The sequence below is a fragment of the Littorina saxatilis genome, linkage group LG10 (genome assembly GCF_037325665.1).
Source record: "Littorina saxatilis isolate snail1 linkage group LG10, US_GU_Lsax_2.0, whole genome shotgun sequence".
NCBI lineage: Eukaryota > Metazoa > Mollusca > Gastropoda > Littorinimorpha > Littorinidae > Littorina > Littorina saxatilis.
This window is the reverse complement of record NC_090254.1, coordinates 30,299,184-30,315,545: the sequence shown is the minus strand read 5'-3', so window position 1 is coordinate 30,315,545 and position 16,362 is coordinate 30,299,184. Positions and strand designations below refer to the sequence as shown.

The window sequence follows — 16,362 nt, the reverse complement described above, 5'->3', positions numbered from 1 at the left end:
ACCCTTGACATGCATAGGAATGATTTCCCCTTGATAACAGATCGGGGTGGATGGATAGTATGGAATGGAAAGTTCTTGTCAGTTTCGCTTTTATGACGAAGGGCAACATTTTCAGTTTTAGAAACACCGCGCGATACGCCCGTTTTATTTTGAACACTTACAAAACCACGCATCCGAACACATCTTTAGTGCTTTTTGGCTCACGTAAGTGTAGCCTGTGCGATGATAAACTTTGTCTGTCTGTGCGTGTGTGTGTGTGTGTGTGTGTGTGTGATAGAAACTTTAACATTTCCGAGTCTATGGATAAAGCTCGCATAAAAAGATTACGTCTCGGTCAAAAGTGTTTGACGTGTGTGATAGAAACTATTTGAAGACGTCACATTATGACGTAAGAGGGTTAGACGTCACGCAAAGGAATTACTGAAAGTCTCGGTCATTGTTATTGTGAGCGGGCCGAGACTAGTTGGCAGATCCAGTGTCTCGCTTTCTTGCACAGTTTCTATGCTTACTGTGTGTGTGTGTGGGTGTGTGTGTGTGTGTGTGTGTGTATGTATGTGTGTGTGTGTGTGTGTGTGTGTGTGTGTGTGTGTGACGGAGTGATTGAGTTTGTGTTACTGTTTGTCGATTTCTTACGTGAGCCTTGAACTGAAGGCTTCGCCTCTTGTTTCAGTTGTGATTCTTTTAAAACACGCCGCTGGGCTCAGCGCAGTGAGTATATATATGGGAAGGACGCCTAATAAGCTTACTCGGATGGACCATTTTTTTGTTTCAAAGTCATGCTGTTAACTAGTTGGTTTTTTTGCGAAGAAGTTTCATTTTGTGCTTAAAAAAGGCGAACATCGGCAGGAATTTTTCTCCTGGAGAGACCTAAACTGACTTGAACCCGTTGTATCAGGGCTTGGTCGATTGATACACAAACATTTCGCTGGTACCAGACACACACCGTCCTGAGAAAGGGGGAGCTAACAACCGTCCTGAGAAAGGGAAAGGGGAGATAACTATGTCTCTCCCTTCCTTTTTACATTTAGTCAAGTTTTGACTAAATGTTTTAACATAGAGGGGGGAATCGAGACGAGGGTCGTGGTGTATGTGTGTGTGTGTGTGTGTGTGTGTATGTGTGTGTGTGTGTGTGTCAGTCAGTGTGTGTGTGTGTGTGTGTGTGTGTGTGTGTGTGTAGAGCGATTCAGAGTAAACTACTGGACCGATCATCAGGTCTGAATCGCTCTACACACACACACACACACACACACACACACACTGACACACACACACACACACACACATACACACACACACACACACACACACACATACACCACGACCCTCGTCTCGATTCCCCTATGTTAAAACATTTAGTCAAAACTTGACTAAACTGATGTAAAAAGGAAGGGAGAGACATAGTTATCTCCCCTTTCTCATTCTCAGGACGGTTGTTAGCTCCCCCTTTCTCAGGACGGTGTTGTTCTATCTTTTGTAAATCAAGTTGTCAGGCCTAATTAGTGCGAAATAGCTTTGATAGAGATTCAGCAAAAATGAAATTCGGACTAAATTCACAACTGGTCCATATTAGAGCCTGGGCGGCTAATATGGACCAGTAATATAAAGAGATCTGGGCGAATCATTGTAAAAAGCCCACTGTGCATGATACAAAATGCACATGCGTGGCCGGCAAACTGATGTCAGTCGCGATTTCGAAAAGGCCAACGTTGAGCGCGCTGACTTGAAGCTGTTGTTGGGTTTTTTTTACTGGCGTGTTCTACAAAATGGTCGGTTCAAAGCTGTGATGATTGTCTTGGGATTGAATGACGGTCTTTCAGTGACAATGACTTGACGGTTGTCCTGAATGTTAGGGAGAATAATAAATGATGTATTATGTTAAGTAGCTGGTGAAGTTGACTATGTTGAAAAAAATGTTTTCATGATTGTGTATCGGTAATGTTTTGGACGAAAGTAGATTGCTTGGGTTATTGGTAAAGTTGAAAAGGCAGAACATTATCAGTTATGGGGTATCAAGATATAAGGTGTAGTAGACAGAAGATACATTTAGCGACTTTTATAATATTGATTGAGAAAATGTTTGTAAGACATGTTATAAAAAAAAACAATTAAAAAAAATTGTTGTGCAGGGCCGGATCTGGGGATGGGGGGGGGGGGGGTCCTGGGTTCCGCCCCCCCCCCCCCCCCCCCCCCCCCCCCTGGCCATCCGATGAACCTCTCTGAGAAAAGAAAAAAAATATGTGGACTTTCAGCTCTTCCCCCAACTCCCTTAGTTTATTTGGTCTTCTGAAACTATTTCAAATTATGAACAACATCAAGTCGACAACGGCCTGCCCTCCCCGTTATAAGTCCATCATCATCGGCCACAAGTCAAGTCACACGCAACTATCACTAGTAATAATAATAGTATATCAGAGAACCGATTGCAACAAGATATCATCTGCGCTATCGGCGGGGAACCGATGTTTCGGAAAGGGACTGTACTGCACACTGTGAGATCATTGAGTGATCGCCCCTATACATTTCCCACTTCCGCGTGTTTTGTTACTGTTGAAAATGTGTAATCAGTTTGATTCCCAGTTGCAAGGAAAGACCAAAAAATGACCTCACAAATGCAACATTTTCTCGGCTTCTGGGAGGCTTTGCCCTACAGACCCCCCAAGGGCCCCTGCACCCCACCGGGGCCTCAGCGGCCCCTGGTCCCCTGCCTTCCGTTGGAACCTCCCCCCCCGCCCCCCCCCCCCCCCCCTCAAATGAAGGCCGGCTTGGTCCGGCCCTGTTGTGCATTGGCGAGGGCCCCAAAGGGTTTAAAATCGTGATCGTGATTGGCGTTTTTTGACCTTTCTGTGACCGTGATTGCCGAAATTTCCATTTTTGTGATCGTGATGGGACTTTGCCCGTGATCCGTGATGACAAAAAAATCAAGTCTCGTGATCGTGATCGTCATTTGTTTTCGTGATCGTGATGGGCATTATTGCAAAGCATTTTATTTTCAACGTACATTTTTCACAGCTGTATCACTCTATGATCCTCTATTCGTCAAGCAAGGAGCCAATCCTGATTGAAGGGAAGCAACAACACAAAAGAGAACCAATCACACAAAAAAAGAGATCCAATCAGAAGGCGAATTGCAAAATTTTGCCAAACTTCATCCAATGGAAGGGCTTCGTGCTAAAGCCTTTTGAGTGCATTCAGTCAAATTCGAATTCGAAGATCAAAAATGGCGTGCAGCGGTACTGTCATCGAACTTCTATTATATTTTGTGGATTCAAAACACTGGAGAAGATAAGGAAGAGTTACTGGGAATGGATCCAGAGAAAAACCAAAATCGGTTCAGCGCTGCGCGCTGAGAGCACGTGTTGAAATATCTCATCGATGAGGTTGTGTCCGGGGTGTAGCTGAATACGGCGGACACACACACACACACACACACACACACACACACACACACACACACACACACACACAGACAGACAGACACAAGTCGTATATATAGAAGCCTGCAACGTGTATCTAGTCCAGTGAATAGTTTCTCTGCCTTTTTATTTTTTATTTTTTACTTTTATGTTTATCTTTTGTAATTGTTTTACGTTTGTATATATATGTATATAAGATTAGAGTAGTCCCTCTCTGGGCGAGTGCTGATTGAAAAGAAGCTCGTTTATATTGCTTATGCCACAACCCTCGTAAAATACAATTTGATTTGATTTGATCTCTCTCTCTCTTTCTCTCTCTCTGTCACACACACACCGTGCACACACACACACACACACACACACACGGCACACTGACACTGACTCACACACACACACACACACACACACACACACACACACACACCGTCACACACACCATGACTGATACACACACACACACCCCAAATCACACACGCACATGACGTCATGATGCATTAATTGACGTCAAAGCCTTTCGACGCCATCTTCTTACGCGAGCTTTATCCGGCAACTAGGGAATTTGTACCCGGCCGCAAAGCGGCCCGCCGCCTTTGGTGGCGTTTGCTCAACAAACGGGGGGGGGGGGGGGGGGGGGGGGGGGGGGGGGGGGGGGGGGGGGGGGGGGGGCTATTTTACCCATCGTATGTTCCCAATTTTTGGTGAACTTCCATCCCAAATTAACTGTAGCACCTTATCGTGCATAACGAATCCTTCTTTATCATGTAGCCTATTACTGGCATGGACATTTCTCAACTGAGTCGATTACAGTATAGCGTTCGTGCGATGATGTGGCATCCTCAATATACGTGGCCAAAAACGAATGCATTTAACAAAGCTGTTTATAAACAAGGGGTACTTCCCGTTTCTCAGTCATATAGTTTGTTCCGCAGTGTACCAATCAGAAAGCGTGTAGCATAAGGGCATTATATTCAACTTCACAATGGCGGCCGAACGTGAACAATTTCTGTTTGAAACTTTGAACTTCCGGCGGAAAGGAAGTCAAACAGACAAAATACATTCGTGTCACGCACAACTATTGGTAGTAATTCTGGATGAGTCCATCTCTCTCGCGTGCTCCAACATTATAATGAGCCAGTACAAAATGCTGCAGACTGAAAAAGTGTAAACAGGTTTTCTGCAGTAGCACCGTTTTACTGCAGCATTCTTGATTTCAATTTTACTGCAGTAAAATGTTTTGCTCCAGAAAAACCCGTTGCTTCGGCGAAAGATGACATTATGGAGAAATGCTGCAGAAAAGACAGTTTTTCTCCAGCATTTCTGTTTTTCTGCAGAATAACTGAATAATGCCAAAATGCTGAAGAAAAAGTGTAAACTGTTTTTCTCCAGTAAAACAACATCACCGTTTTACTGCAGCATTCTTGATTTCAATTTTACTGCAGTAAAACTGTTTTACTGCAGAAAAAAACGTTGCTCTCGCGAAAGATGATATTATGCAGAAATGCTACAGAAACAAACAGTTTTTCTCCAGCATTTCTGTTTTTCTCCAGAATAACTGAATAAAGTCATAATCCGCTAAGGATAGGGTTATGAAAACGTAACACGAAAATCAGTACCAAGTATGCGCCCCTAAAAACGGCGTATGTCTGCGTGCTGGCGGGGTAAAAACGGACATTTACGTAAAAACCAGCTCGTGCAAAATGTCGAGTGTACAATTGGAAGTATCAACCTATGAACGCAGAAGAAGAGCTGAAGAAGCGAACTGTGAAGTCAATCATTGCTGGAGATGCGCCACGAGTGAGGGTTTTGTGTTTTCATGGTAGGGTCGATGGGGAGATATTGAAATATGTAAGACAAAAAGAAAAATTCAGGGTCAAATCTATAGGAAAAACTCTTGACTACTGGAGACAGGCAGATATATCTTTTGCTTTCTTTAGTGTTTTTTAAAATTTTATATCTCAACAGATTATTTCGTGTGCCTGTGCCTGTGCCAGTGCCGCTGAGTGTGCGCGGTGAAAAGGCGAGGTCACATAGATGTGTACAGTACGTTCAGTGCCAGAGTCTGGTGAAGGCCGGTCTGACTTCCTGTCTTGCCTGATGGGGAGGAGGCTGCGGTGGTCGAATGGATACGACCCACTTGTTGCTGAGCTGTGGCTGATGTCGGCATTAAAACTCAGTGGTTGTCATGCAGTTGGTTTAACAAATTCTTGGCTGGTCCTCTTTCTCCTTTCCTTCTTCTGTGTACGTGGGCTGCAACTGCAACGTACACTCGTAGGTACGAGTGAGCTTTTACATGTATGCCAACCGCCCCCCCCCCCCCCCTGCCATTTTGGCAGTCATACTCCGATTTCGGGGTATTTTCATGTTTCTGTAACCCAACGAACTCTGAGATAATGTGCTTACTTGGTCTCGTGCTTGTGTGTGAACAAGAAGGGGGGGGGGGGGGAGTAAGGAAGCTGCACGGGCCTGCACATAAGTTGACATTATTGTGAGATCGAAAAGTCTACACCCACATTCCACCAGGCGTGGCCGGGATTCAAACCCCGAACCTTCCACGCGAAAGGCTGACCCCCTATAACCGCTAGTCGGCTATTGCGCCCATCTTTCCCCTTTACATCGTCTTGGTCATTCCCCATCCTTATCCGTGTAAAATAAAGTTCAGTCTGAGTCTCTCAATCCCATCATGCCCCTGACTCTCACCACCACCACCCCCCCCCCCCCCCCCCCCCCTCCCCCTTCACCGCCACCATTCACTCAACAAACACAACCTGCTCTACTCTTCAGCTTCCTCTCCCCTTGCGAATCATTTTTGTCAAAAGCAAGATAAGAAGCCGATCAGATTACAACCATTTAGACATTATTAAAGGGATAGAGCTCGTTAGAAGTGTATTTTACTGTACACAAATTGAATCCCTCTTTGACTCATTCACAATCCCAACCATTACATCTTCAGTATTGGGCAAATAGTCCGTGATCAAAGGTATTTTTTTGCGAAATAAGGAACTAGACGAGAGGATATTACGTATGCTGGTTCTACTTTCTCACACTGCTAAGCAATAGGTATATGCACTGCATGTATATCACCCGTTTATCAGTTTATCATGAGTCGGTGCTGGTTGTTATGGATATAAAAAAAAAACACCACTAGTAGCTAGTCAGTCTTCGTCACGTGCCATGAAAAGCGTCACCAATCCTGATGCATCGTGAATGCTTCCGACATTATAACAGCCTTTAAACGTTATCTCAGTCCTTTCGGTTTACCCAGTTTGAGAACGTGTAATCCAAGGCCAAAAGCTTTTGACTTGTAAACTTTGCATGTACAATGTACAATGTATCTTCATCTCTTCTCAGCAAAACCCACTTCCCTGGGCCCAGCCACCCCCCCCCCCCCCCCCCCCCAAAAAAAAAGAAAGTTTAACATGATCATTTTTGGGACTGAAAACTTGAAAGCGGGATATAAAGTCACCATTTTGCGTTTTTCCGATGCGTGAAGGTGTGTACTGCTTTGGGGTACCTCAGAAAGACGCAGAGTTAACTGAACAACCAGGTCTGGTTCTTGAGATGCTACCGTGTTCTGCCAAGCAGCAACATTCACTAACAACACCACAGCCTGAGTTTTCTCCCCATTGTGAATCTAGCACTGTCTCTCCAGTGACTCGCAAACCGCTTCCTCCATTATGATCACGGTGTATGTTTCCTCCGTCAGCTTCAACAAAAGGGTAAGATTGAAACATTCAAGTCGTGTCGGTTTTGTTGTATTCAGGTGTTGTGGCGTTTATCTTGAGACTCTAGGGGGCTTTCCGGAAGAAAGTTTTTAGGGACTTGTGCTGATCATCCGAGAAGGTACCAGCGTCTCTGGTACCAGGCATGGTTTATGATAAACACATAAAAGCAGAGGTATGGTTTCTGCTTTTAATCATGTTGTGCCGCTTATCGTACACGGCATCAGCGGTCGATTGTTTTCCTTGGCTTTTGCTACTTCGCACAAAGTACTGCGTACCAAAGCATCTTGTTACCCCGTTAACAAAAAAAACACCTACTATCGCTGTTGCGACCCATCTCGTCATCGGCGCTTTTCCGGAAATGACCTGCGCTTTGTTGGAATTCCAACAATGGCCGGCATTGTAGGAATTCCAACTTTGCGCGACGCGATTCTAGAAACGTACCGCGCGCATAGTGAGAATTCTGCTTTCTTAGAATGCAATGTAAAATGATACAAGTCTTGTTGGCCTATAATGATCCTTGTGTTTTAAAATGATTAATGCTTTGTCATGAAAAAGCAGATACATTGTATAACGCATCAAATCAACCGAATTAAAAAAAACACTGAAAAACTTCGGCGGGTTGGAACAACACAGATCAACGACACAATCCCACCCGACCAAAACGAACCAATTTGACGTAATTATTAACGTTTCAGATCTTCGGCATTTTACAACAAAAGCACAACAAGAATGTACCAATAGAACTTCTCACTGGTAACTATCGATTGTAATGATTTTTACTCAGTCAGTCTTAATTGATTCTATATTACATTATTTCCCTTTACTGGTCGAGTAGCCTCCTGTCACTGCATCAGTGGTAATCTAGGCTCTTGAAACATAATGTCCAAGCGCTATATATATTGATGTGATTGATTGTTGCAAAATGTTGATCAGTTCAGCCTGTTGTAACAAACTAACAGTAACAATCTACTCTGAAGAAAAAAATCATGATTGTGTTCAAAATAGATCGTGACAACCATGAGCAGCCAGCTAGCTGCATGCGCTGGGTGTCAGAGAATTGTTACACAGTAGACCCCAACCCCCCCCCCCCCCCCCCCCCCCACCATTCAAGACTTCCCCTGTATAAGACCTTGCTTTTTCATATACCTTATTCATGATCTGTGAAAAGGGTATACTTTTTTGTGCAAGTCGAAGGGTTGCCATTTCTAGAACGAGCAATTTTACCCCCCCCCCCCCCCCCCCCTCGCATCCCAGATGGTCTCCCCTTTGAAAAGGTCCTCCCCGCCCCCTTTTTGACTGCGGCTCCACAGTCCTACATCTTACTTTGGGTGTTTTATGGGGTTTTTCCCCACTTCTCAACATCACTACGGCCGTAATTTTGAACGTAAAGATTTCAAATTTTGTGTGAGCATAGCTGTGGTAATGTTCCTTCCCTCAGTATATTTTGGAGCAGAATGGATTATAATCCAAGGCCTCACACACCAATAATCCGAAATCGGAAATGTCTTGTAAAATCCGTATTTCTTCATAATTTGACTCAAAACTCTTAGGAAACTTGCATATTAATAGCGAGCTTTAGATTGACCAACGAAACTTAGTTCGTAGCGATCCCTTTCGTTTCCGGTTATGCAATCGGGAAATCCCTGCGAACTTTTCTTCGCGCCTGCGGTTCTGAGGCGGTAGCACCTTTAGAAGCAGACGAAATGTGTGTCGTGCTCATCCAAACCAATGGCTAAAACATTGGATAGTGTTCGTGCGCATTCATAAGGATACACCATTAAAGTGATTTTACATCTTTACCATGCCCAGGGTAGTCACCTGAAACCTAGAAATAATGCAAAACTTATGTTGAAAATCTCAATCGAAACAACAACTCGTCCGCCATTTTTAATTCTGAGCGCAAAAGCAGACCAAAACAGCACCCTTTTTGAAGAGCAAAGTACACCTATTTTAGCGAATCGACACAACAACAAAATGGTGTGAGAATACAGTCAAAACATTTATTCAAGCTTACGTTAACAGCAATTGACCCAATACATGCAACAAATACCAGAAACATACCTACGAATCACGATTCGTCAAAATGATGAAAATACCGCAAGTTCGCGCAACGAAGAATCGGACGTAATGCAAATGAGGAGGTCGTGACCTTCCGGAAGCGCAAAGGTGATGACGTAGACAGGGGGTTTTCCCACGAAGAAAGACTACGAACTAAGTTTCTGTGCTTTCTAAAGCTCGCTATTGCCAAGACCAACATTCGTAAGGAGTTTCAAGGTCGCCGGTCAAAGGTCAAGGTCACACGACAAGGTAACGAGTCGTCCATCTTGAATCAATTTTAAGTTTAGAACAAAGTGACGTCACTATCCGACGTCACAAAGGCGTTGCAAAGCGGTTGAAGTCATGGACATGGTCCCCGAGTATAGATCTATGGGTCGAAGTTCATGTAATATTGTTTCTTGACTCAATTATCTCTCAGTGGACATCTGCCGCGTGATGATACAATGTAATAACTAGCCCGAAATTGCTTTGAAAAAAAGGGGGGCCGGTCTTTTCGGGGGGCGGGGGGGGGGGGGGGGGGGACTATCTGGGATGCGAGGGCAAACTTGCTGTAGGGGGGCCAGTCGAAAACGAGACTTGGTCGCTAAAGGCGGACCTTTTTAGAGCGGAAAAAGTCCCCCGGTGGCCCTGTATAGCTTTGAAAAGTCCCCCGGAGGCCCTGTATAGCTCTGGAAAGTCCCCCGGAGGCCCTGTATAGCTCTGAAAAGTCCCCCGGGGGCCCTCTTTAGCTTTTCAGGGGTGGGACAAAACGGGATATTACACCGGGTTTGATTTTCAACAACGGTGTTGAACTCTGTTTGCAAAATGTCTAATGCGTTTACTCCCGCCATCTCAGTTGTGATGTTCAAAGCAAAGCGGTGAAGACGCTGACTAGTGTTTTTCATGTGGATTCCCAGTCCAAGTTTTTGAGTCCACGTGACTTCCACATTTAATACACGTGTAATAAATAATTGATTCACGTGTAAGAAATAATTCATACACGCGTAAGAAATAATTCATACGCGCTTTAGAAATAATTCATACGCGCGTAAGAAATCATTCATACACATGTAAGAAATAAAACTATTTATTACACGTGCGTTCATTATTTAATAGGTAAAATTAATGTTGGAATCCGTATCTGTAGCTCAACTCAGGAAGTTACTTGTTTTCTTTCTTCTTTTTTGTTAGCCTTGACCTACTGCACCAGGGCCGGACCAAATGAGTTGTAAAGGGGGGGGGGGTTCCTCCTTTTTTGGGGGGGCAAATCAGCGAAGTGGCGAAGCCACAAGCGCGCGCAAGCAGGCGCGCGAACTAGGGGGGTCCGGGGGCATGCTCCCCCGGAAAAGTTTTGAAAAACGGTTAAAATCTGTGCAATCTGGTGCATTCTGGGCCTTGTTTTGAGGGTTAAGAGCAGAATTGTGGGGGGGGGGGGGGGGGTATCTTTTTCTCATCGGATTTCACATTGAATAAAATTTGTTAGAGACACACACAAAATGTATTTAAAAAAAACACAAACAAAAAACACTCAAAGCAAGGTACATGCTTTTTCCAGGGGGGGGGGGGGGGGTTCCGGAACCCATGGAACCCCCCCCCCTGGGTCCGGCCCTGTGCACTGACTCGATCGATTGCCTTATTGTTTATTATTACACCCCCGGCAGGGGCGGACGAGGGGGGGGTTTCAGGGGTTTCCGGAAACCCCCCCCCCAGCCAAAAATTTTTTTTTTAAATGGTGTTTTTTTGGGGTATTAATCAGTGACAAAATCTGCTGCCTGAAACTGGTAATGATCATCCTCAAAATGCACCAGATTGCACCATTTTGCATCCTTTTTTACAAAATTTTCCGGGGGGGCATGCCCCCGGACCCCCCTAGCAAGCTAGGCGCTTTGCGCCGTCGGCTCGGCGCTTCGCGCCTTCACACCCATATCTTCACAATATACTTTTGGAAACCCCCCCCCATAAAATGAACTGATCCGCCCCTGCCCGGTATAGGGGTGTGTATAGGTTTCGCTCGATGTGTTTGTTTGGGTGTTTGTTTGGGTGTTTGTGTGTTTGTGTTCGCATATAGATCTCAAGAATGAACGGACCGATCGTCACCAAACTTGGTGAACAGGTTCTATACATTCCTGAGACGGTCCTTACAAAAATTGGGACCAGTCAAACACACGGTTAGGGAGTTATTGGTGGATTAAAATTATACAAGGACTTATACAGGGACATCTTCATGGTCAAAGGGAAATAACCATTCTCACTCAGTCACTGCCACCAACTGAGAAGGTTATTTCCCTTTGACGGGGGTGTTTTTCCTACCTCAGAGGAATTTCTTGTTTAATATTGCCATACAGCCGACGCTTGTTGATGAATCATGATTGAAAGACAAGCTTTAGAAAAAGAAAATATAAGAAAGAAAGGAATGGAATAGAAAAAGAAAACAAGTCGCGTAAGGCGAAAATACAATATTTAGTCAAGTAGCTGTCGAACTCACAGAATGAAACTGAACGCAATGCCATTTTTCAGCAAGACCGTATACTCGTAGCATCGTCAGTCCACCGCTCATGGCAAAGGCAGTGAAATTGACAAGAAGAGCGGGGTAGTAGTTGCGCTAAGAAGGATAGCACGCTTTTCTGTACCTCTCTTTGTTTTAACTTTCTGAGCGTGTTTTTAATCCAAACATATCATATCTATAATGTTTTTGGAATCAGGAACCGACAAGGAATAAGATGAAAATGTTTTTAAATTGATTTGGACAATTTAATTTTGATAATAATTTTTATATATTTAATTTTCAGAGCTTGTTTTTAATCCGAATATAACATATTTATATGTTTTTGGAATCAGAAAATGATGGAGAATAAGATAAACGTAAATTTGGATCGTTTTATAAATTTTTATTTTTTTTTACAATTTTCAGATTTTTAATGACCAAAGTCATTAATTAATTTTTAAGCCACCACGCTGAAATGCAATACCGAAGTCCGGGCTTCGTCGAAGATTACTTGACCAAAATTTCAACCAATTTGCTTGAAAAATGAGGGCGTGACAGTGCCGCCTCAACTTTCACGAAAAGCCGGATATGACGTCATCAAAGACATTTATCAAAAAAATGAAAAAAATGTATGGGGATTTCATACCCAGGAACTCTCATGTCAAATTTCATAAAGATCGGTCCAGTAGTTTAGTCTGAATCGCTCTACACACACACACACACAGACAGACACACACACACACACACACAGACACACACACACACACACGCACATACACCACGACCCTCGTTTCGATTCCCCCTCGATGTTCAAATATTTAGTCAAAACTTGACTAAATATAAAAACCAAGAAAGGAAACTTTATTTTGTAATACTATTGCAAGACCAGTTCTTCCGGTCTTTTGCACAGTGTATACTACTTGAATGCACAGGTGCCTGAATTTAAATGTTTGGCTAGGTAGTGAATGGGGTACCTGTTGTATTTTTCTTTCTTGAATAAGAGCAATGAACAGCTAAAGCTTGAAAATAGGGGAATGGGGTTGAATAGCTATTTGGCCTTTTTGAAATTTGCTTTAAAACAACAAAAATTATGCTCTACATTATTCATCGAGTCATTTTTCTGTTCGTAGCACCGGTGCACTTTATCGTCAGCCCCTCGTAGGAAAAGATAGTGTGTCATATCACAAGTAGATATATATGGTCATATGCATACAAGTTGCATCCTAAATTGACAGCATATATATAAAGAATCAGGATGCTTGCATGAGAAGAGAGGAGTCGACTTGAGTTCAATTTTGCCAATACTTAAGTTATATAGATGTTCAAGACGGACATCTCTCTCTCTCTCTCTCTCTCTCTCTCTCTCTCTCTCTCTCTCTCTCTCTCTCTCTCTCTCTCTCTCTCTCTCTCTCTCTCTCTTCTTGGGGTATTGCCAGCCAGTGTCACGCTGTTCACCTTCAGGCAAGTGGCATCTTCATTTGCTAATTCTGTTGGTATCAAAATTCCGCTTGGTTCGTGCATTTTGGTATGTATGCCGTGTCTTGCCTGTCTGTCTTGTCTATTCGTAAGTCTGTCTGTCTGTCTGTCTGGCTGTCTGTTTACGGACCATCTGGAAACAAAGATGTTGAAGTACAGAGTAACACTGCAACATGCAAAAGCAAACCAGCAAGGCCAACACAACTTTTGTGTGAGTGTAAAAGAACTTGCATGAGCGCTTCCTGGGCGTGAGTGCATACGAGCGTACATTCCTGCGCGTGTATGTGTATGTGCGTGTGTCTGTGTGTGTGTGTGTGTATGTGTGTGTGTTCAAGTTGTGCGCGTGTGTGTGTGCGTGCGTGTCTGAGTGTTTTTCTGTGTCTGTGTGAGAGACAGACGGACAGAGAGACGGAGAGAGGCAGATTAACGGGCAAACAGGACAGAGAGACAGAGGATTCTCAAGGGGGTGACTCATCTGTGTTTTACTGAAAGTGGTTCACTTTATACACTTACTTGTGCTTCTTCATCTCTTCCTCACATTAAAATTAATCCGTCCCTCTGGGTATTTTCTTATGTGTGTGCGTGTGTGGGTGTGTGTGTCTGTGTGTGTGTGGGTGTGTGTGTGTGTCTGTGTTTGGGTGTGTGTGTTTGTGTGTGTGTGTGTGTGTGTGTGTGTGTGTGTGTTTGCAGTGTGACAGTGTGTGTTTTTCTGTGTCTGTGTGAGAGACAGACAGACAGGCGGACCACCTTAACTTATTCCCATTCTTTTATTTGCCGAAAACTTGGCCCTCATTTTACAGTCTAGCTGATCGATCTATTGATCTATTTATTTTAGCTGTCAAAAGATGAGTGGGGCCCAAACAGAGGACACCTTCTCCGTTCAAACCTCTTTGAACTCCTCCCATGTATGTGGCGTGTGTTCACCTGATGTACATTCAATCTTTTTACCATTAGTCACTGACTAACTCAAGAGCTGAATTTGCGGGATGCTTTCTTTTTTGTAGCATTTATATGTGTGGACAACAGCGACCCTCGCTCGGCTGCAACGGAAAACGTCTCGGCTTTAACCTACATTTCATTTGGTCACAGTTTAACTAAGACTGCACAGGGCGAAACATATAGGTTTTACAACCTGTGTGGTGTGTGTTTGTTTTTGCATGTGTGACAGGGTAAACTGCCACCAGTGTAAGTTTTGTGTTGAAGGGAAGTAGAACAGAGCTTGGAATCTTAACTTGCATTTCGTTTTGGTAAATAAGAGTAAAACTCGGTTGTTTTTGTCCAGTCTATAGTGTTTGTAGTTCATCGTGCCGATCGATTTGTGATTTGTGTCCATTCATTGTTCTGTAAACTGTAAGTGCCATCTTACAACAGCTGCAAGCGATTATCGGTCTTTCCAGTTAAAAGCAAGCCCCTTTATTTCTTTGAGGTAAGCCGACACCTTGGACGGGAGGGACAGGCACCGGGAGCCTTCAGGGCCCGTATGCATGAACTAGAAGTAAGAAACACTGGAAGTAGAGGCCTCTTTTCGAAGTGGGAACTCCCGAAGTCAACTTTCTAACACTGTTCACAATGCATGAACTGACTTGAACGCCAAAGTAGTGACAGCGAGAGTATTAAGGTCAAGGTCGGGGAAATTGGGGGAATCCCTACTAATACGCATGCGCACGTTTCTATCAACATGGCAGTCAACGAAAATGGCAAGGCACGTGTGCCGCTCAAAAAGAAAGTAGACACGGAGGGGCGTTCTGCGCCTTTTTCAGATGGTGAAATTGCTGTACTCTTGACAGAAGTGTTTTACGAAAGAACGGTAATTCTGTCCAAATTTCAGAACAGTCTAACTGTTAAACATAAAGACGCTGTCTGGTCCAAAATTGCCAAAGAAGTGTCGGTAGCTCGCTCTCTCTCTCTCTCTCTCTCTCTCTCTCTCTCTCTCTCTCTCTCTTACGACACACGCACACACAGACAAACGTACACTCATGCACATACTGACACTATGACACAAGTGACACTGACGGCACACATAAACACACACACACACACCACACACTCAGTGCACACACACACGCGCGCGCGCGCTCGCGCGCACACATATACACACACACACGCACCCATACACGCACGCACACAGTCACAAACAAATAACCACACACTCACTCTCTCTCACTTTCTCTCTCAATCTACACTCATACACACACTGAAACTATGATGACACAAGTGACACGTCACACACACACACACATACACACACACACACACACACACACACACACACATACTCACCGTAGTGACACACATAATTATACACACGCGCGTACAGTTGAAAGTCAAGACATGATATGATTTTTTCAAAGCATAGGAAGGTTTCTTTTGCAAATGAATAAAATTAACACAGAGGCAAAACCCGGTTTTTGCAGCCGGAATGCAATTGCGGAGGCTTAAAAAGGAAAAGATTAATAAAAAAAAATATATAGCTCCTGGCGGAACTTGAACCCGGAGCGAATGAACGAGAGTCCGGAACCGTTACCACTGCACTATGTTACTCGTGTAGAAAAGAGGCATGATGAAAAAAGTCATTCTGAGTTATTCAGTCGTGCTGGTTTGAAAGCTCGCCACCTTCGCCGAATGACTCGAGCACGTTTTTTTCGGTCAGTAACTGATCGAACTGTCGCTTTTGAGTCACTCTATTTTAAGCATTTCACCTAAATTAAACAAGAATGTCACAGTCCGTGTCTATGGTGCAAGGTAGGTCAAGGAGACCGTCTCATTGTAGCCAAGTTACGACAGTTGCTCGATTGACGCATTTCACGTCTTCGATATTGTGTCTGAGATCATTTCCCAATGAGCTGCCTTTAAAAACGGAATGTCCTGCAATTGTAGTATGCGCTGGAGGTTTCTTTTGGATGGGTAAGGACCCTTGAGATGCGATATCGTCGTATAATTATGTCAAGCGAGAGGCCCTTGACATTGGAAGTGGGAACTTCGAAAGCAAAGTTGCCAGCTACTCGGTATGCACGAGCTAAATTGAACGCCGAAGTAGTGGCTTCGAGAGTTCTGAGGTCAAGGTCGAGAAAATTGGGGGAATCCCAATTAGTGCGCATGCGTTTGTAAACGGTAGGCTTGGTGACCAGAAGAAACGAATCTCATCGCGAGTTCGTAAATGGGCGAACGTTGATCGCGCTGTAGCTTTTACTATTATTGTTGTTTTTAAATGGTTGAACGAAAGCTGTGA

The 16,362-nt window shown here is 44.0% G+C and overlaps 1 protein-coding gene across 1 annotated transcript in view; it reads left to right on the top strand.

Moving 5' to 3' along the window:
* Positions 1-6,978: 6,978 nt before the first annotated feature.
* The window catches only part of LOC138979030 (SH3 domain-binding glutamic acid-rich-like protein 3), a 45,133-nt gene continuing 35,749 nt past the window's right edge, over positions 6,979-16,362 (top strand). Inside the window, exon 1 of the mRNA XM_070351849.1 lies at positions 6,979-7,129. Coding sequence (XP_070207950.1) covers positions 7,088-7,129 — 42 coding nt within the window. The 5' untranslated portion in view covers positions 6,979-7,087. The remainder of the gene's footprint in view (positions 7,130-16,362) is intronic.